We start from the raw sequence: 21,101 nt of genomic DNA, 5'->3' as shown, positions 1-21,101 counted from the left end.
AGAGGCTCGCTCCTCCAGTCCACAATGAAAACCTCTTCGATACATTAAAAGAGAAAATGAACAAAATATCAAATCAGTTGTCTGTTAGTAAAGGGAGATGTACCCACAAGATGTCAGTATATGAATTCCCCCTTGTTTCAAAGTTTGTTTCACTTTCTTTTCTAGTAGCTTGGAAAATTGGCAAAGAAATTTGTAAAAGTATTTATGTCTGCTTCCAGTAGCTTTCATTGGATTAAAACACACAAGGATAAAAGAGAATGCAGTGCCTAGGTGGGGATACGTAGCCAGCATCAGAGCAGGGCCATTACCATAAATGTAAGAGGAAGAATTGGGCAGATCTGGGAACCTTAATTGTGATTCTGTAGCTTCATTGGGTATTAGAGCTTGGAATTTTCATAAGGAAACTAGGAAGAGTCTGATGAGAATTTACCAAAGAATAACTCCATTATTCTCATTTGGGTTTCTTTATTGGGTGGCCCAACAAAAATACATTTTTTGCAATTTGGCATTTTGACACAAACTCCTTCACCAGATGAAGTTTAAGCACAAATCAGAAAAGTATCTTTATTCTTTCAATATACAAAGTAGGAAATATCGTTATTTTGGACAACAGATAGACTATTAATATTTTTGATTATATTCGCTAATAAAACAGCATTTTACGAGAAGCTTTTTCTTTCTGGTAGATATAATAAGAATTGTAGAACTGCACCAAACAGCACATGTATACTCATGGCTACAATATGGCTGAATATTTTTGGGAAAGACCTTATCTGTACTTTCTATTCTGTTGCATCTTACTCACTTTATAGTAATTCATCCATTAAGAAAATGAAACCACATAAAAGATTAACAGATAAATTCCACACAATCACACAAAAATATACAAAAAAATTCAACTACCAACGTCTTTGGTTTTGCCATGCTCAAAGTACTTGCAGTCTGTCCCGTGTAGTAACAGTAGATTATGGCATAATATCAGAGAGGTCCAGCATGCAAATCATGACTTTACTTGACAAATAAGACAATGCATAGACACAGATTTTAACAAGGGTGATTGAATACTTTGGATGATTAGGATAGAAAATATGACATCAGGACAATTCTAAGATACATGCTCTAAATAAGTACAATGCTACTTGTGAAGGCACCAGGACTGTATATACTGATCCTAGTCTAATAAATAAAACTCAATGTCAGATTTTGAAAGGATTCTATTTTATTCCTGTTATAATTTTATAAAAACACAAATAACTGATTAGCTTCTCAAAATCAGAAGGACTGATTTTTACCATTCGATTTTGAAGTGGCTTTATTTATTGCAGAAGGTAAGTAGGACCCTAGAACTCAGTAAGGAGAAAGATGCAGTAATTGTTTAGGATAGGACTGCCTATTACAAACAAAGTCAAAGATCTATGAGTATTATCCTTTGAAATTTCATTAGATTCTGGATGAACGAAAGTACATATATGCTGAATGAATGACCAGTAAGTAGATAAAAAAGAGGGTACATGGCTCATTATAAATTCTACTTTAAGCAGACCTCCAAAATTATTCCACTAAATGAAATCAAAATACATTAATGGGCTCAACTGTAGTTCCCCGCAACTCCAACCTACAATATCAATTGTTTTTCCATGCTTCTTTTCCAGGTACTATCTAAATTAATGATCAAGGAAAGACAAGAAGACAAAGTAAAGATTTGAGGTTAGCCATACACCGTTTCTCCTCTCTGTGCATAGACCACGTGACTATGAACAGCTGAAACCACATTTCCTGTGTGGGGAAGTGACATCAGAACACAAGAACTACACATACACACTGCTGGGCGCTCAGAGAGAACAAATTTGGAGCTTGAAGTGGCACGAAGCACATTTGTGCAGGGGGATACATGCCACATGCCGCCCTTCAGCCTGTTGTGGGTGTTCCTGGCCTTCAGCTACTCTGGTATGGGTGGTTCCAAACATGGGTAAGAATGTGAAGGATGAAAGTATTGCACACAGGTGTGTGGAACTTCTCGTGCACGTGAGGAGGAAAGGGGAAATTAAAGAAAAGCGAGCATACTATGATTTCAATTTGGTTTCTTTGGGTCTTAAATTAGTCTAATTTTTACAATATTTTATTCACTACATCAGAAGGTAGCTCTGTTTTCTGATTTTCCGCACAGGATCCACTGTGGCCCAGAAAGTTACTCAAGCCCAGACAGCCACATCCATGACCGTGGGGCGCGTGGTCACCCTGAACTGCCAGTATGAAACAAGCTGGAGTGCATTCTCTATTTTTTGGTACAAGCAACTTCCCAGCAAAGAGATGGTTTTCCTTCTTCGCCTGGATTCTGGTAGTAGCAATGCAAGAAATGGTCGCTATTCTGTCCACTTCCAGAAAGAAGCTAAGTCCATCGACTTGACCATTTCAGCCTTACGGCTAGAAGATTCAGCGAAGTATTTCTGTGCTCTCTGGGATGCACTGTGTTTGAAGTGATAGTAAAGGCAAAACAAAAACCCCAGAGCTAAATAAGAGACAGCACCCCCACCCCATGCTGTGGGAGCCAAGTTGAAATGCACATCTGCAGATCCCAGGAAAGAAATGGTAGTGACTGTGGTCTGTGAACTTAATCTGTGGTCTGGATGAGAAGATTGAATTCTAAGTAAAACCTCCTTATACCTCATTTGGGAACAGGTGTTCAGAACCCTTTTCCTCTAATAGTTGCATTTTTGACTTAAAATAGATCATACAGAAAATTTGTAAAGTTGTCTAAAGTTCAAAAAACCTTCCCTACACATTACACAATAATGTAAAGTGTCAGCTTCAGTAAAGATGTTCATTGCAGTAATCTGGGTCTGTTTATCTGGGATTGCTTTAAAAATCATTTGCTGAGCCCTTTCTCCTTAGGCTCTGTGTCAATGGGGTTACAATCAGAGAAGCAGAACCACCATGAGTGATATAGAATAAGAAGTCAATCATAAAGACATGACCTCTTGCAATTGCTGGAGCTGGTGGATTTTCATAAGCTATTCAGGTATTTATGTTTTATGAAGCTATAATAGGAATTACAATATTCTTTCAAAAATCTGACATTGAGATCAATTAAGATTAGATTTATGAATCTGAGTGCACCTGAGTTAGGTGCATAAATATTTTGAATTGTTATGTCTTCTTGTTTAATTGTACCCTTCACCATTATATAGTGATCATCTTTGTCTTTCATTACTTTTGTTGATTGAAGACTAAGTTATCTGAAATCAGAACTGTTATGCCAGCTTTGTTTTGGCTTCCATTAGCATGGAATATTGTTTTGCATCCCTTCTGTCTGAATGCATTCTTGTGGGTTAGATGTGTTTCCTGAAGACAGCAGATACTTGGCTTGTGCATATTTATCCATTCGGGCAGTCAATGTCTCTTTAGTGGACAGTTCAAGCCACTCATATTTATTGAAAAACTTGATAATGGGGCCAATTTCTGTTCATCCTGTTGAGGTGAATATTGTTGCTTTGTTTTCTCCCTTGAGCCATTGTGGTATCTGGCCTTTGACTTTTAGCTTTTGGATGATTTTACATTGGTGAGTGTCTATTGTGCTGATCCGTATGTAATGCTGTGCTGTGTATTTCCTGGAGGGCAGGTCTTGTCTTGATGAATTCCCTCAGCCTTCGCTTGTCTGAGAAGGTGTTTATTTCTCCTTCGTATAAGAAACTTGATTTTGCAGGATACAAAATTCTAGGCTGGGCATTATTCTGTTGGAGAAGACTGAGAATGGGGCCCCAATCTCTTCTGGCTTGTAAGGTCTCAGTTCAGAAGTCTGCAGTTAGTCTGATGGATTTTCCTTTGTAAGTTACCTGCTGCTTTCACCTTATGACTTCTGGGAGGGTATCTTTCATGTTTACTTTGGCCAGTCTGATAAGTATGTGTTGTGGTGTTTTCCTATTTGCAATGAATCTCCCAGGAAGCCTTTGAGCTTCTTGTACCTGGATATCTAGATTTCTAGCAAGGCGAGGGTATTTTCCTCCATTATAACCTCAAATAGTTTATCCAACCCTGCTGCATTTTCTGCTTCACCCTCAGGGATGCCTATTATTCTTCTGTTAGGCCTCTTCACATAATCCCACATTTCAATAGGCTTTGCTCTTTTCTCTTATTTCTCCACACTATCTCTGTGACTGACTTGTTTAATTGAAAGGTGTTGTCTTCAATCCCTGAGATTCTTTTTTCTGCTTGATCTATCCTATTCTTGAAGCTTTCCACTGTGTTTTGTAATTCCTTGAATAAATTCTTCATATCCAGAAGTTCTATTTCATTTTTCTTTAATATTTCAATTTCCTTCGTGAATTTTTCTTCCAAGTCCTGTTTTTTTTTTTCTTTTTTGTGGATTCTTTGTGTTGGGTATCTATTGTCTCTTGCATATCATTGAATTTTCTTACAACCCATGTTCCAGATTCTTCTTTTGTCATTTCAGTGTTCTGATTTTGGTTGGTGTTCTTTACTAGGAAGCTGGTGTTTCCTTTTGGGGTTGTCCTTTCCATTTGATTCTTCATACTTCCAGAGTTCTTTCACTGATTTCTTCCCATCTGGAGAAACTTACCTCTGTTGATTCTTACCTTTGGATTTTTATTTATATAACAACACACCTAGTTTAGTTTCTAAGCCAGTAGGTGGTGCTTGTGGGTGAGAATTGACCACACCATGTATGATGAGTCAGTAAATGCAGTAAAAGGGTGTGCAAAACAATAAACAGCAACACCATAATAGCTGGAGACTTCAACATCCCTGTGACAGAACAGGACAGATCCTCCAAACACAAAATAATCAAAGAAAAAATGGACTTAAACAGAACTCTAGAACAAATGAAGCTATTATTTATAGATCATCTATCCAAAACCCACTGAATATACATTTTTCTCAATAGCTTATGGGATTTTTCTCTGTGATTGACCATATCCTATGGGTCTATTTATCTGGAATCACTTTAAAAATCATTTCCTTAGCCGTTTCTCCTCTTGCTTTATGTCAATTAGGTTACAGTCAGAGAAGCAGAACCACCATGAGTGATGTAGAGTAAGAGCTTAGTCAGAAGGATTTGACCTTGTGCAATTGCTGAAGTTGGTTGTTTTCCAGGAGCTATTCAGTTGTTTATGTTTTATGAAATTAGAATAGGAATAACGTATTATTCTTTCAAAAATCTGACATTGAGCTTTATTTAATACATGCTGAAGAAGATCAGGATATTCAGTCATGCTGCCTTCACAAGTAGAATTCTACTTACTACTAGATTGTGTGTCCTAGAATTGTCCTGATAGCACATTTTCTATCCTATTGATCCAAAACATTTATTCTCCCTTGTTAAATTCTGTGGTTGTGCATTTTTATATGAAATATAAAGATAAGCATGTCTGACATCTCTGTGACACAAGCACATCTACTTCTACTCCAATGCAAAGCTCTGTCTTTGCATCTCATGTTGAGACTAAATTTACTACAGATCAGCTAGACTAATATTTGAGAAGGTATGTTGGATGTGGACACAAGCATGCAGACACTGTGACTTGTAAGGACATACTGCAACCCACAAGGACAATAGGAACCCACAAGAACAAACTGAAATTTGTCTGTCTCTTCCCTCCTTCACTCTCATAATGTTCGGTGACTTTTACAAGAAGCAGTGGTGTTTGCCATCATGCTACCTAGGTACTTAGCCAAAGACAAAGAGAAGCTGAAGGAAAAGATCTCTTGGGAGGTGGAGGAATTTTAAGTCAACAATAAGGGCCGGGCGCGGTGGCTCATGCCTGTAATCCTAGCCCTCGTGGAGGCCGAGGCAGGTGGATCACTCGAGGTCAGGAGTTCGAGACCAGCCTGAGCGAGACCCCATCTCTACTAAAAATAGAAATAAAAATTATCTGGACAACTAAAAATATATATGGAAAAAATTAGCCAGGCATGGTGGCGCATGCCTGTAGTCCCAGCTACTCAGGAGGCTGAGGCAGTAGGATCGCTTAAGCCCAGGAGTTTGAGGTTGCTGTGAGCTAGGCTGACGCCACAGCACTCACTCTAGCCCGGGCAACACAGCGAGACTCTGTCTCAAAGAAAAAAAAAAAAAAAAACAACCCGATAAGATGGGCTCTTAGTTCAGCAGCAACATGTGTGTTCCTGGAGCCTCACACCAATCTTGCACAATTTTTTTTTCAACCTAACCCAGAACAATACTGGGAAGCAAATTCTAAGAATAATATTTCCAGATTCTTAAGTTGAGACAGTACAAAACTAGCGCAGTACCTGCCTGGTAAACTGGACATCTATATGTACCTCTTTTATCAACATTTAACTTTCAAATAAAGAAAATTGATGAGTACATATGAAAATTGATACTTCCTGCTAATGTGATGCAATTATTCTTTATTCAGTGAAAAACATGCTAACTCTCTCCCCTAAAGAGGATATGAAGTTCACTTATCCATCTTTAAGTGGTGGTGTTTCCTCTTCTGAGTCACACTCTGCAATTGAAATCAGGTAGCTTAGCTTCTGAAATATAATGAGTTAACAGATTAACTCAATAGCACATCTTAAGCTGTTACATGTAGGCATATGGGACGAGATTAAAATAGTAGTTAATATATACTTAAATATACTCATATCACAATCAAAAAGAATTTTCATTACATTGTACTTTTATTTTCTACAAAAGATCACATGGCTATAGCTGGTTTAATAAATAACTTTTCCATTACCCATTTCATAATCTCTTTGCTCTCAGCAAGCACTTTCACTCACTGGCACACTTGCTTTCTATAAAACAAGCTACTTCAAAATAAGAGTCAGGCTGGATAGAAATCGGTTAATGAGTACAAAAGTACAATTAGACGGAAGAAATAAGTCCCAGTATTTCAAAGCACAGAAGGTAAATTATAGTTAACAGTACTTTATTGTATTTTTCATTATAGCTAGAAATAAAGAATTGTAATGATACCAAGAAAAGGAAAGATAAATGTTTGAACTGTCGGATATCCCTGTATGCCTGATTAGATCATTACACATCATATACGTGTACAAAAATATCACATGTACCCTAAAAATATGTATGACTATGACTCATTAATTTTAAAATTTTCTAAAAAATAGACTAGGAAATTTACAAGAAAAAAAAATTGGAGAAAGTGCTCTCAAACCCTGCCACTGCTTTATCAACTAAGTTTATGTAATAATATCCCAAATTCTTTGTTGTCATTTCAACAATGTTCACAGCATCTTCACCAGAAGTAGATTCCATCTCAAGAAACCACTTTCTTTGCCCATCCATAAAAGGTAATTCCTCATTGGTGAAAGTTTTATCATGAGATTGCAGTAATTCAGTGATGTCTTCAGCCTCCACTGCTAAATGCAGTTCTCTTGCTATTTTCACCACAGGTATAATTTCTTCCTCCCCTAAAGTCTTGAACCCTTCAAAGTCATCCATGAGGGTCGGAATCACCTTCTTCCTGATTCCTGTTAATGTTGATATTTTGACCTCCTCTCATAAGTCACTCCTGTTCTTAATGGCATCAAAGAGTGAATCCTTTCCAGCAGGTTTTCAATATATTAATACTTTGCCCAGATCCATTGAAATAAAAGCATAACTTATTTTAATGTGCTCTGCAGATATTTCTTCAAAATAATTTTCTTTACTCATTGACTGGTCTTGGCATCTCTGTTGAAAAGTAAATGAACATGTATTGGTGAATCTATTTCTGTAATGTCTGTTTTCTTTCATTAATGTGCACGTATTATTTTCACTAATACCAAACTGGTTTGATTATTGTTCTTAGTGATGTCTTGAAATCATGTAGACTGAGCCCTCCAACTTTGTTCGCTTTAAAAATTGCTTAGGTTAACCTAGGTGTTTTGTATTTCTGTATAAAATTGCAGAATCAGATGATCAATTCTACGCAAAAACCCTGATGGAATGTTGAATGGTACTGCATTACATTTATAGAAGATTTTGAATAGAACTGCTGTCTTAAAGCTATTGAGTCTACTAATTTGTGAACATGACATATTGTTTAATTACTTTAATTTTGTCAGTATTGTTTTTGGACTTTTTAGTGCAGAAGTCTTGGACATCTTCAAGAATTCAAAAACATAAGCCACCATGTAGAAGATACTATTTGAAATGTATATATGATTCAAAAGTTTTGTGTATGGCATATGGAAAGAGCTCTTACAACTCAATGAAATAGAAAAAAATCACCCAATTTAAAACTTAGCAAAATATTTTAGCAGACTTTTCATGTAAATAAAAAGGTATAAATGATCAGTAAACCCATGAAAATATAGTCTAGGTCAGGGGTCAACAATATATGGCTCATGAGCTGAATTCAGTCATCAACCTATTTTTATAGAGCTTCATTGCAATGAAGCAATTCTTAGTTATGTATTACCAATGGCTTCTTTCATGCTACGATGGCAGAACTGAGTAGTTGCTACTTAGACTGAATGGCCTGCAAGGCTGAAAATATTCACCATTTGACATTTTCTGGAAAAATTTGCTGACATCTACGTCATTAATCATCAGAAAAGAACAAGTTAATACCACAATAAGATACCAAACATAGCCATTATGTTGGCTAACAATAAAAAGATAACTATACTAACTGTTGACAAAGATGAAGTACAATTATCTAATTTAGAATCTATTTAAGGACCTGTTCTCTTTAGTGCAAAGAGCTCTCCCTGATCTGATGCTGATGCTATGGGAGGAAGGAGATCCCATGCAGTAACTCAGTCTGAGGGCGAATTTCTGCCTCTGGAGGAACGCCAGGGCAGCTGTCATGTCACTGTGCTTATTTGAATAGCCCTGTTCTATCCTGGTACCCCCAGCATCCCAACCTGTTCCTCCAGATTCACCTGAGACACACCTTAGCATAGACCAGCAAAGGTTTCATAGCTGACCTCAACAAGAGCAAATCTACTTCTATCTGAAAAATTTGTTGGCTAAGGAGGAAGACTCAGCCAATTATTTCAGTGTTCTGATTGGTGCAGGGGTTGCTAAGCACAAAGTTTTAAGAAGCTTGAAAACTGTTCAGTGCAAACTTCCTATATGGCCACAAAGGGGCAATGCTGTGTCAAAGAAGATTAAAGTATTTCCCACATACACATATTCATCAAGTAGCCAGAGATTATCCTTAAAAAGTCCAGTAAATTATCTCCTAGTCTGCTCTAATTTTTTAATTTATATATATATACATATAAATTATATGTGTATATATCCATCCATCTACCTAAAAATTAATAGTATCTGTATTTATTCTAGCCTAACGGTTGAAAATTATGAGTTTGAAAGTCACAATTCTTTGAATGATACATGTTATTCTTCAAGGCCACATTAATTCCTCTAATATAAATTTTTAGTGTTTTCACTCATATGCAGCCACACCTCTAGCCATAGTGAGTTACTCTGTTCCTAAAATTCTCTTATCTATTCTTCGTACTGGGAAATCTATCAGAGCTTAAGGCCCAGCTCAAGCATCTCCTCCATCTACTATTAGACTGGGATGATATTTTCCTTTGAATGTATGTAAGGTGACATCCAATATACATACAAGAAAATCGTCTCTGTGCTTCAGAAAAAATGTGCTCCTTATGTTAACTTCTATTATTTATAATACAGATCACCTGTATTTTGGGGGCTGCTTTTAAATTTATCCTCTATTTCTGCCTCTGTGACCTGCCTGTGTTAACATCAGAAACCAATTTGATTCTTCATATTTTTATATGGGATCCATGATGATGAATTGTGAAGAAAACATTAAATGGTTATTCAAACTAAGGGTAAGAGCTACCAAGAAGGTTCCAATACTTATGGTACCATACCTTCTGAATTCTGCTGAATTTTTCCAACCTTTCTTATCCACTTAAAGATCCAAGTTCCTCCAGAAAAGATAATTCTAGTATTACCTAATTTCATTTTATAGGTATATTCTTTAAAATATAATTTACATGATACATACTTTAGAATAAATATAAATAAATTGAAATTGAGTAATTGCCTTCTATCATTTCTTAGGGTCATACAAAATATGAAATGGACATATCTGAATGATTGTAATAAAATTTACATTCCCTGAGGACAACGGGACCATATATTCTCCATGTTCTGTTCCATGACCTCGCCTTGCAATGGGATATTATGGGCATTATGTGTCTTCAGCAAACGTCATTAATATTTGAAATAAGAAAAGAAATGCCTCTACACACGCTAATCTATGGCTTCAGGGGAGTCTCTCTCTTCCACTGTATAAAATAAGGCAATCTCTACTGACATATTCAGCTCTGCTATTGTATGATTTTTAACACTGTAAAAGGTGTGAGGAAAAGGAAGAGGAAGGTTGGGGGAGAGAAATTTTAAACTGATCCTTATCTGTGTGAGGAGGGGATTTCTGCTTCCCAATAAATGTGTTGTTAGCAATTCTAAATGTGGACAAAGCAGGGAAGTGCTTCCTGTAACAGAAATGGCTTTAAGTGAAAGCATTTGTGAAAGGGCGGGGCCTGCTGAAAGAATTAAATCCAGCATGAACAAAGTCAGAGTTCCAGCTGGCTGGGAAGACTAGAAGACCCCCTGAGTTGTCACAGAGCTCAGGAGCCAGGAGGGATGGACAAGATCTTAGGAGCATCATTTTTAATTCTATGGCTTCAACTATGCTGTGAGTTGTGGAGGAGAAGCTGCAGGATATGTTGCTAAATAGGGTGAATGACAAAAGTAGGGTAAAGAAGAACTCATGCAGGTAGAAATTTTAAGAAGGAAATATGATTTGGGGGTCCTAATGACATTTTGTTATCTTTCTAAGCAGGGGTGAGTGGCCAACAGAAGGAAGAAAGTGACCAGAAGTAGGTGAAACAAAGTCCTGAATCTTTGATAGTCCAGGAGGGAGGAATTTCAATTCTGAAATGCACTTATGAGAACAGTGCTTTTGACTACTTCCCATGGTACCAGCAATTACCTGGGAAAGGTCCTGCGTTGCTGATAGCCATACGTTCATTTGACAGCAAAAAGGAAGATGGAAGATTCACAGTCTTCTTCAATAAAAGTGCCAAGCACTTCTCATTGCAAATCACACCTTCCCAGCCTGGAGACTCAGCCACATACTTCTGTGCAGCAAGCACACAGCGCTCCCCAGGCACCTGCAGCCTGTACCCAAACCTGTAGCTGAGGCTCTAGCCCAACCCAGTAGTGGGATCTTACATTGGCAGATGTATAGACTAGTTTTCATTTGCATGCAGAGGAGGTGAAATAAATGTATAAACACTGGTGTAACTGTATGAGGGAGTGGTTACTAAAGCCAACAGAAGAAACTTAGCTTAATAAATGAACAAACTATAAGAAATTTTTCACAACATTAATAAAGTATTTGAAATGGTTTTAAGCATTCAACTGGTGGTAGGGAAACTAAGACTTTTATACACCACTGGTGGAATGCAAATTAGTATGACATTGGAAAGTTATTTGGCAGTTTCTTACAAATTACTTTCAACATATGACCAGAAATTCCTCTCGTAAGTATTTATCCAAAATAAATTAAAACATATATTCACAGGTCACAGTGGCTTATGCTATCATTTTGGGAGGCCAAGGCAGGAGGATTATTTGAGACCAGAAGGTTGAGATCGGCCTGGAGAACAGAGCGAGACATCCTCTCTACAAAAAATAAAAATAAGAGTCAGCTGAATGTGTTGTCGCCTGCCTATAGTCCTGCCTACTCAGGAGGCTGAGATGATAGGATGGCTGGAACCCAGGGATTTGAGGCGGCAGTGAGCTATTGTTGCACCACTGCATTCTAGCCTGGGTAGTTACTGAGACCCTGTCTCAAAAATAAATAAGTAAGTAAGTAAGTAAATAAATAAATAAATAAATAAAACAAAACATATATTCCCAAAAGGACTTTTGTTTATCAGCAGTCTTATCCATAACAGCCCCAGATGTCCATTGATTTGTAAAAAGAAAAACAAATTGTGGTATGTTCTTACATTTCATTATATATTGCAGGATGAAATAGGATAAATTGGTGATATAGGTAACACATCATGGATCTCAACAATTTCTTGCTTCATTGGCTGACTGGATAAATATAGTGTAGTGCACAGCCATACAATGGAATAGTCTTCATCAATAAATGGGAATGGACTATTGATAGCATGCAACAACTTGAATGTATCTCAAGCATGTTATGTTGAGTGAAAAAAGTTAATCTCAAATTTTACAAAATGTATGATTCCACTTATAAAACATCCTCAAAATGCAAAAATTTTAGGGCTGAAGAAAATGTTAATGGTTTCCAGAGGTCATGGCTGAGGAGGGTGTGTACAGGGAACTTCTTTAGGGTAATGGAACAATTCTGTATCCTGATTGTAGTGGTTGTTATACAAACCTACATGTTTGTATAGAATGCTATACAAATTCTATAATTTTATCGAATTATATCTCAAAAAAAAAAAGGATGGCATGTACAATGGTGAATCAGATTAAGGTCTGTACCTAATAAATACTATTGTCTCAATATCAATTTTCTGGTTTTGATACTGATACATAATGATAATGGTACATACCTATGGTTATGCTACATGCTGCCATGGAAAGCTGGATGAAGATGCAAGAGAATTCTGCACTGTTTTTGCAACTTCTGTGTATATTTAAAATTATTTCAAAATAAAAAGTAAGGATGTGAAACAATCAGATTCTTTTACATTGGTGGTTGGGATGTAACTGGGCAATCACTTAGGCAAAATTTCATAAAAGTCTATGTACATCTGCCATGACCCAGTGACTCCACTTCTAGGTATTTACCCGAGGGAAATGAAAACATATGTCCATCCACAAAAAGAAACTTGTACAAGAATGTTCATGTCAGCTATCTCATAGAAGCCATAAACTAGAAAAAATGTCCACACATAAGAGATTAAATAAATTATGCTATATGCATTCAATGGAATATCAATCAGCAATAAAATGGCCTAAACCACTGATACATATAACAATATGAATAAACCTCATTATATATTTCCTAGCAAAATTCTCAGACACAAAGGAGTCCACTGTATATACTGTTTGAGCCCATTTATGTGAAATTCTAAAACAGACAAACTAATTTATGGTGTAGGAATTATAGTGGGTTGGGAATTGTTTGGGTGGGACACAAGGGATTTCGGTGGGGTGAAGGAAAAATTGTTCTATTCCTTGATAGTGGTGTGGTTTACAAGGCTATTTGCAACCGTCAAAACTCCTCTAACTCTATACTTAAGACCAATTTATTTCACAGCATAAATTATACTTCAATCAAAAAATGAAGATAAGCACAGAAATTAATCAAATAGGAAACAAAACTAAGCAATAAAAAGGAAAATCCAATGATAAAATTTTTGAAGACCTATACAAAGTAAATATTTTTTAATGTTGATAATGGGAAAAATAGAAATTTTAATAGTTAAACAATGTGGTAGCTGGATAATGGCCCCCAAACGTGTCTATGTCATAATCTCCAGAGTCAGTGAATATATTGCCTACATGGTGTAATAGATTCTTAGGGCTGTGGTAACAAAGTACCACACACTTTGTGGTTTACAACAACAGAAATTTATTGTCTCACAGTTCAAGTGGACAGAGGTCTGAAATCAGGATGTTGGCAGAGCCATGCTCCCTCTAGGACACAGGGAATATTTGTTTCAGACCTAGCTTATGGTAGTGTCAGGCATTCCTTAGCTTGTAGATGGTCATGTCATCCCTGTGTCACCTTCCATCATCTTCCCTCTGTGTGTGTCTGTGTCTCTTCACAGGAAATCCCTTTCATAAAGGTACCAGTCAGATTGGACTAGGGGCCCACCTTACTGCAGTGTGAATTCACTTTAATTTATCTAATTATATTGGCAATGACGCTATTTCTCAATAAGCTCACATTCTTTGGTACTGCAGTTTATGGCTTAAAATTCATCATATTGGAGATATGAATTGTGGGGACACCATTCAACAGACTAAAGTATGTCAGAAGGGACTTTGCAGATGTGATTAATTCAAGGATCTTGAATTAGGAAGATTATTCTGGATTGTACAGGTAGACCCAATGTAATCAGAAGTCTCCTTATAAATGGGAGACAGTAGAGTAAGAATGAAAAAAAAGCAATGTGATGAGGGAACAAGGACTTCTTTGAAGTTGGAAAAGACAAGAAAACAGATTATTCCCTATAGCTATCTGAAAGAGCTCACAACCTGCTGAAACCTTGATTTTATCCCAGTGAAACTGAATTGGATTTATGACCTCCAGAACTGAAAAAGAATATATTTGCGTTGTTTTAAGTCACCACGTTTGTGGGGATTTGTTACAGCAACAATAGGAAGTTAATAAAAGCAATTATGAGAGAGATTAAAAAGCAGACATGTCTGGAGATATAGTAGAAATTTAAAAATGTATTAAGAGAATGTTATGTACAATTTGAGCCAATACATTTTAAAACTTTAAGAGAAAGAACAATTTTGTTAAAAAATATACTGCCTAAACTTAGCTCTGCAAAGAAATAGAAAAACTAAATTAATAATCAATAAAATTATTAGATAAATAGAAATAAAAATCTCTAGGAACTAGTCATAGAAGAGAAATTTTTAACCTGCCGTGTGCCCACTACAAAGAAGAAAACAAGACACATGCTGGGATGTATTTGTAATCCATACAACCAAGAAAGTGTTAGAAAGGTTACATAGGGAATTCTTACAAATAAGTCAGAAAAACATCCAAAATAAAACAGTTAAGGATATAAAAGGCAATTCAAGAAGAGGAAATAGGAATGGTCAGTGAATATGTAAAACATCAGCTTCCACAATAAGTACTCTAGGAATACAAATTAAAAGAAATTACTTTTTCCTTTCTGTCACAGCAGTAAAAGTTAAAATGTCTGATGACATTATGTGTTGATAAGAATATATAGACAGAAGGCTACTATACTTCTCCAGGTGGAGAAAAACAACCCCACAAAAAGTAATTTGTACATCCACTTACAAGAACAATTTGCCTAAACTAGTTAAGGAAATACATATGTTAAAAAATCCAGCAATACCAATTCCTGTTATCTCCAATGAAAGATAGTAAAATATGTGAATAAGGAGGTATTTACAAGGATGCTCACTGCCACACTGCTTGCAAGCAATAAGTATAATTAATTTTGGAAAAAAAAATAGTTGTTACTCATAAAATGGAAGTTTGTAGCTGTTACCAGCAAAGGAGTGGTTCAACATATATTTTCCTAAATGACTCTTAAAAAGAAAGTGTTGTGTGTAAAAGCGATTGTGAGAATGATATGTAGTGCATGGCACCATTCATGAGAAATCTCAAAATATGAATACAATACAATATATTGCTTGTGATGCATATCTCTAAGAGTTAAACTTAGAAAGACATTCATGGGATCCTCCCAAGAATGATGTCTACTTGGGAATGACAAAAGAAGGAGCAAGGGTTACTATTTTAGCTCTATCTGAAATGTCTGAGAGACAGAAAAGAATATCTGTACAAAATAGCAAAATTAAACTTTTATTTATGTGTCTATTCTTATTGTCAGGTACAAAGGTGTCTGCTATATAATTTTCTGTATTTTTCCATATGAGAGTTATTTCATAAAATATAAAAAATTTTTTAATGTATAATAAAAATCACAGTTTTTACTGTCTCCACCAGTCCATTGAATGGAGAATAGGACCCTTACAGCCCATGACTTTGCCAGGTGTATTCTGGTAGGCCACATAAATTCCAACAAAAATTCCGCTGGAAAAAAGTCTCTAACTTATATATAAAAAGGTGTTCAACCTGAAATAAACAAACCAGAGTCTCCCTCCTCCAGTCCACAATGCAAACCTCTTCAATACCTAAAAAGAGAAAATGAACAAAATATCAAATCAGTTGTCTGTTAGCAAAGGGAGATGTACCCACAAGATGTCACTATATGAATTCCCCCTTGTTTCAAAGTTTGTTTCACTTTCTTTTCTAGTAGCTTGAAAAAATGGCGAAGAAATTTGAAATAGTATTTACGTCTGCTTCCAGTAGCTTTCATTGGACTAAAACACACAAGGATAAAAGAGAATGCAGTGCCTAGGTGGGAATACGTGGTCAGCATCAGAGGAGTGACATTATCAAAAAAATGTAAGAGGGCGGAAGAATTGGGGAACCACAGTAGTGATTCTGTAGCTTCATTTGGTATGGGAGCTTGGGGATTTCTGTAAGGCAACCCAGAAGAGTCTGATAAGAGTTTACCAAAGAATAACTCAATTATTTTCATTTGGGTTTCTTTATTTGGTGACCCAACAAAAATACATTTTTTGCAGTTTGGCAGTTTGAAACAAACTCCTTCACCAGATGAAGTTTAAGCACAAATTGGAAAAGTATCTTCATTCTTTCAATATACAAAGTGGGAAATATTGTTATTTTGGACATTTATACTATTAATAGTTTTCAATATTTTCACTAATAAAACAGCATTTTATGAGAAGTCTTGTTTTCCTGGTAGACATAATAAGAATTGTACGATTGCACCAAACAATATACATATACTCATGGCTACAATATGGCTGAATATTTGGGGGAATTTAGAGGGTCCATGGAACTTCCAATACAATTAAGCAAAGAGTTGTTTTATAAATAATAGATCTTACAGATGCTATCATTCATACTTTAGCATACAACTACACATATTACAGCACTCAGAAGCCTTTTTAAATCTCATTTAAGCAGATACTTTGATGTTATATAGTTAAATGTTCCAATGATTTCATGTGTAAGTGGGAAGGAAGTTGATGACTTCTGGTTTCTTTCCTGTATAGAAGCCAAGGATTGGTGAGCACATTTCACCTTAGAATCGGTTGGAGGCAAGAGAACAATCAAAACAGGAATGAATATTTGCAATCATAGCCATGATTCAAACTAAATTTGTTTCAGATAAGCCCCTAAGGTTTAGTACAGATTAAATAAGTAAATTTTGAACTATCAAATGATTAATTTCCTAATACATCATTCAACATTAAGTTTTATACTTGTCCTTTACTAGATATAATCATTTGTCATTTGTTAATTACATCACAAGAAAGAGCAATGCAATGTTTAGAAAGGGCCGAATTTCCCAAACTTGATGTTATAGCATGTTCAAACGACGCACCCAGAAACCACATTTTTTGGTCGCTGCTAATTGCACCCAAGGGCCGCTGCACCTCTACTGTCAGGGTACACAGCAGGGCCATTTTAACAGGAGGGAATCCTGCCATTATGATGCTTCCCAGGCTGCTCCATCTGCTTAGATACAAATAATTGCAAATCAGAGTGTGGCTGCCTGTCGGCACTCAGAGGCGAAATGAGACACAGGAGCAGATGTCTTAAATAATGAGAAACTCTTCTCTCCTTCACTTATTAATATATTATTTTGATCTGTATCAAAGAACTGCAAATGTTTTAAAGATCTTATCTGTACTTTCTTTTCTAGTTGGGCCTTAGTCACTTTATAATAATTCATCCATTAATAAAATGAAATCACATAAAAGATAAACAGGTAAATTCCACACAATCACACAAAAACATAATAAAAAATTAAGCCACCAATGTCAGTGATTTTGAAATGCTCAAAGTACTTGCAGCCTATTCCGTTCAGTAAGAATAGATTATGGTATAACATCACAAAGAAGTTCAGCATGCAAATCATGACTTTATTTGACAAATAAGAGAATGCATAGCCACAGATTTTAACAAGGGTGATTGAATACTTGGGATGATTATGATAGAAAATGTGACATCAGGACAATTCTAAGACACATGATCTAAATTAAGTACAATGCTACTTGTGAAGGCACCAGGATTGTATATAATGATGCTAATCTAACAAATAAAAGTCAATGTCAGATTTTGAAAGGATTATATTTTATTCCTGTTATAATTTTATAAAAACACAAATAACTGATTAGATTCTAAACGTCAGAAGGACTGATTTTACCATTCAATTTTCAAATGGCTTTATGTATTGTAGAAGGTAAATAGGGCTCCAGAACTCAGTAAGGAAGAAGAAAAATGCAGTAATTGTTTATGATAGGACTGCCTATCACAAACAAAGTCAAAGATCTATGAGTATTATCCTTTGAAATGTCATTAGATTCTGGATGAAGAAAAGTACATACATGCTGAATGAATGACCAGTAAGCAGATAATAAAGAAGGTACATGGATCCTTATAAACTCTACTTTAAGAAAACCTGCAAAATTATTCCACTGAATGAACTCAACATACATCAACGGGTTCAACTGGAGTTTCCCGCAGCTCCAACATACAATACGAATTGCTTTTTCCATGCCTCTTCTCTAGGTACTAACTCAATGACCAAGAAAGGACGAGTAGACAAAGTAAAGATTTGAGGTTAGTAGGCCGGGCGCGGTGGCTCACGCCTGTAATCCTAGCTCTGGGAGGCCGAGGCGGGTGGATCGCTCGAGGTCAGGAGTTCGAGACCAGCCTGAGCAAGAGCGAGACCCCGTCTCTACTAAAAATAGAAAGAAATTATCTGGCCAACTAAAAAATATATATACAAAAAAATTAGCCGGGCATGGTGGCTCATGCCTGTAGTCCCAGCTACTAGGGAGGCTGAGGCAGTAGGATCGCTTAAGCCCAGGAGTTTGAGGTTGCTGTGAGCTAGGCTGATGCCACGGCACTCACTCTAGCCCGGGCAACAAAGTGACACTCTGTCTCAAAAAAAAAAAAAAAAAAAAAAAAAAAAAAAGATTTGAGGTTAGCCAGACACTTTTCTCCTCTCTGTGCATAGACCATGTGACTATGAACATGAGAAACCAAATTTCCTGCTAAGGGAAGTGACATCAGAACACAGGAACTACACATAAACACTTCTAGGCACTCAGAGATAGTGAACCCAGAGCTTCAGGTGGCACGAAGCACATTTGTGCAGGGGAATACACGCCATATGCTGCCCTTCAGCCTGCTGTGGGTGTTCCTGGCCTTCAGCTACTCTGGTATGGATGGTTCCAAACATGGGTGAAAATGTGAAGGATGAGAGAGTTGTAAGCAGTTGTGTAGAATTTTTCATACACTTTAGGAGGAAAGCGGAAATGAGAGAAAAGCAAGCATACTAGGATTTCAATTTGGTTTGTCTTTGCATGCTAATTTAGGCTAATCTTAAAACATTTTATTCACTACCTCAGAGGATTAGCTCTGTTTTCTGATTTTTCCCACAGGATCCACTGTGGCCCAGAAAGTCACTCAAGCCCAGACAGCCACAACCATGACCGTGAGGCAGGCGGTCACCCTGAACTGCCAGTATGAAACAAGCTGGAGTTCATACTATATTTATTGGTATAAGCAACTTCCCAGCAAAGAGATGATTTTCCTTCTTCGCCAGTATTCTGAAGATAGTCAGAATGCAAAGAATGGTCGCTATTCTGTCCACTTCCGGAAAGAAGCTAAGTCCATCGACTTGATCATTTCAGCCTTACGGCTAGAAGATTCAGCAAAGTATTTCTGTGCTCTCTGGGATGCACAGTGTTTGAAGTGATGGTAAAGGCAAAACAAAAACTCCAGAGCTCAATAAGAGACAGAACCCCCACCTCACGCTGCAGGAGCCAAGCTGAAAGGCACATCTGCAGATCCCAGGCAAGACATGGTAGTGACTGTGGTCTGTGGACTCAATCTGTGGTCTGGATCAGAGGATTGAAGTCTAAGTAAAATCTCCTTATATCTCATTTGGGAACAGGTGTTCAGAAAAACTTTCTTCTAATACTTGAATTTTGACTTAAAATAGATTATACAAAAAATGTATAAAGTTGTCTAAAGTTGAAAAAACCTGCCAGACCTGAATGTTTCCAGACCTACAAAATAGAACTGCTAATCCTGCAGAAATTATTCCACAACACCGAGAAGGAAGGATCATCGCCAACACATTTTATGAAACCAATGTCACCCTTGTACCCAAACCAGGAAAGGACGCAACAAAAAAAAGAAAACTACAGACCAATATCCCTAATGAATATAAATGCAAAAATCCTCAACAAAATCCTAACAAACCAAATTCAGATGCTTATCAAAGAAATAATCCATCATGACCAAGTGGGCTTCAACCCAGAGATGCAGGGATGGTTCAGCATGCACAAATCTATAAATGTAATTCAACACATAAATAGAAGTAAAAACAAAGACCACATGATTCTCTCAATAGACTCAGAAATCATTTGACAAAATTTAGTACCCTTTTATAACAAGAATTCTTAACAAATATGCATAGATGGGACTTACCTAAAAATGATACAAGCCATATATGACAAACCCACAGCCAACATCATGCTGAGTGAGGAAAAATTGAAAGCATTCCCGCTTAGAACTGAAGCCAGACAAGGTTGCCCTCTATCACTACTTCTATTCAACGTAGTGCTGGAAGACCTAGTCAGAGCAATCAGACAAGAGAAGGAAATCAAGGTCATCCAAATGGGGACAGAAGAGGTCAAACTATCACCCTTTGCTGACATTATGATTTTCTATCTAGAAAACTCCAAAGATTCTGCCATGAGACTACTGGAATTGATAAACAAATTCAGCAAAGTCTCAGGTTACAAAATCAATGTATACAAATCAGTACCATTCCTGTATGCCAACAACAGTCAAACTGAGAGCAAATCAAAACCTCAATACCCTTCACAATAGCAACAAAGGAAATAAAATACCTACAAATATATTTAACTAAGGAGATGAAATACATCTACAGGGGTATCTACGAAACACTGAGGAAGGAAATACCAGAGGATGTAAACAGGTGGAAAACCATACTATGCTCATGGATCGGCAGAATCAATATTGTTAAAATGTCTATACTACCCAAAGTGATCACAGATTCCACGCAATCTCTATTAAAATACCTACATCATTTTTTTCAGATCTAGAAAAAATAATTCTATGATTCGTATGGGACCAAAAAAGACCCTGTATAGCAAAAGCAGTCTTAAGCAACAATAACAAATTGGGAGACATCAATTTACCAGACTTCAAGCTACACTACAAAGCTATAGTAACTAAAACAGCAGGGTAATGGCACAAGAACAGAGACATAGACCAATGGAAAAGAACTAGGAA

General features: G+C 36.6%; 3 gene segments (V, D, J or C); all 3 read left to right on the top strand.

Annotated features, from left to right (window-relative positions):
* LOC123620673 overlaps positions 1-21,101 on the top strand; it is a 477,715-nt gene that overhangs the window by 74,652 nt on the left and 381,962 nt on the right. Inside the window, 1 exon segment of the C gene segment in view lies at positions 3,477-3,482. Within this exon segment, the coding sequence occupies positions 3,477-3,482 (6 nt within the window).
* The window catches only part of LOC123620697, a 362,704-nt gene that overhangs the window by 6,745 nt on the left and 334,858 nt on the right, over positions 1-21,101 (top strand). Inside the window, 1 exon segment of the V gene segment in view lies at positions 6,423-6,425. Coding sequence covers positions 6,423-6,425 — 3 coding nt within the window.
* Positions 1,897-2,643, top strand: LOC123620805. The segment is given in 2 exon segments: positions 1,897-1,947; positions 2,168-2,643. Coding segments are annotated over 2 exon segments (363 nt in total).

The sequence above is a fragment of the Lemur catta genome, chromosome 1 (genome assembly GCF_020740605.2).
Source record: "Lemur catta isolate mLemCat1 chromosome 1, mLemCat1.pri, whole genome shotgun sequence".
NCBI classification, from domain to species: Eukaryota; Metazoa; Chordata; class Mammalia; order Primates; family Lemuridae; genus Lemur; species Lemur catta.
The sequence above is the reverse complement of the archived record's forward strand: the minus strand, read 5'-3'. Positions and strand labels throughout refer to the sequence as shown.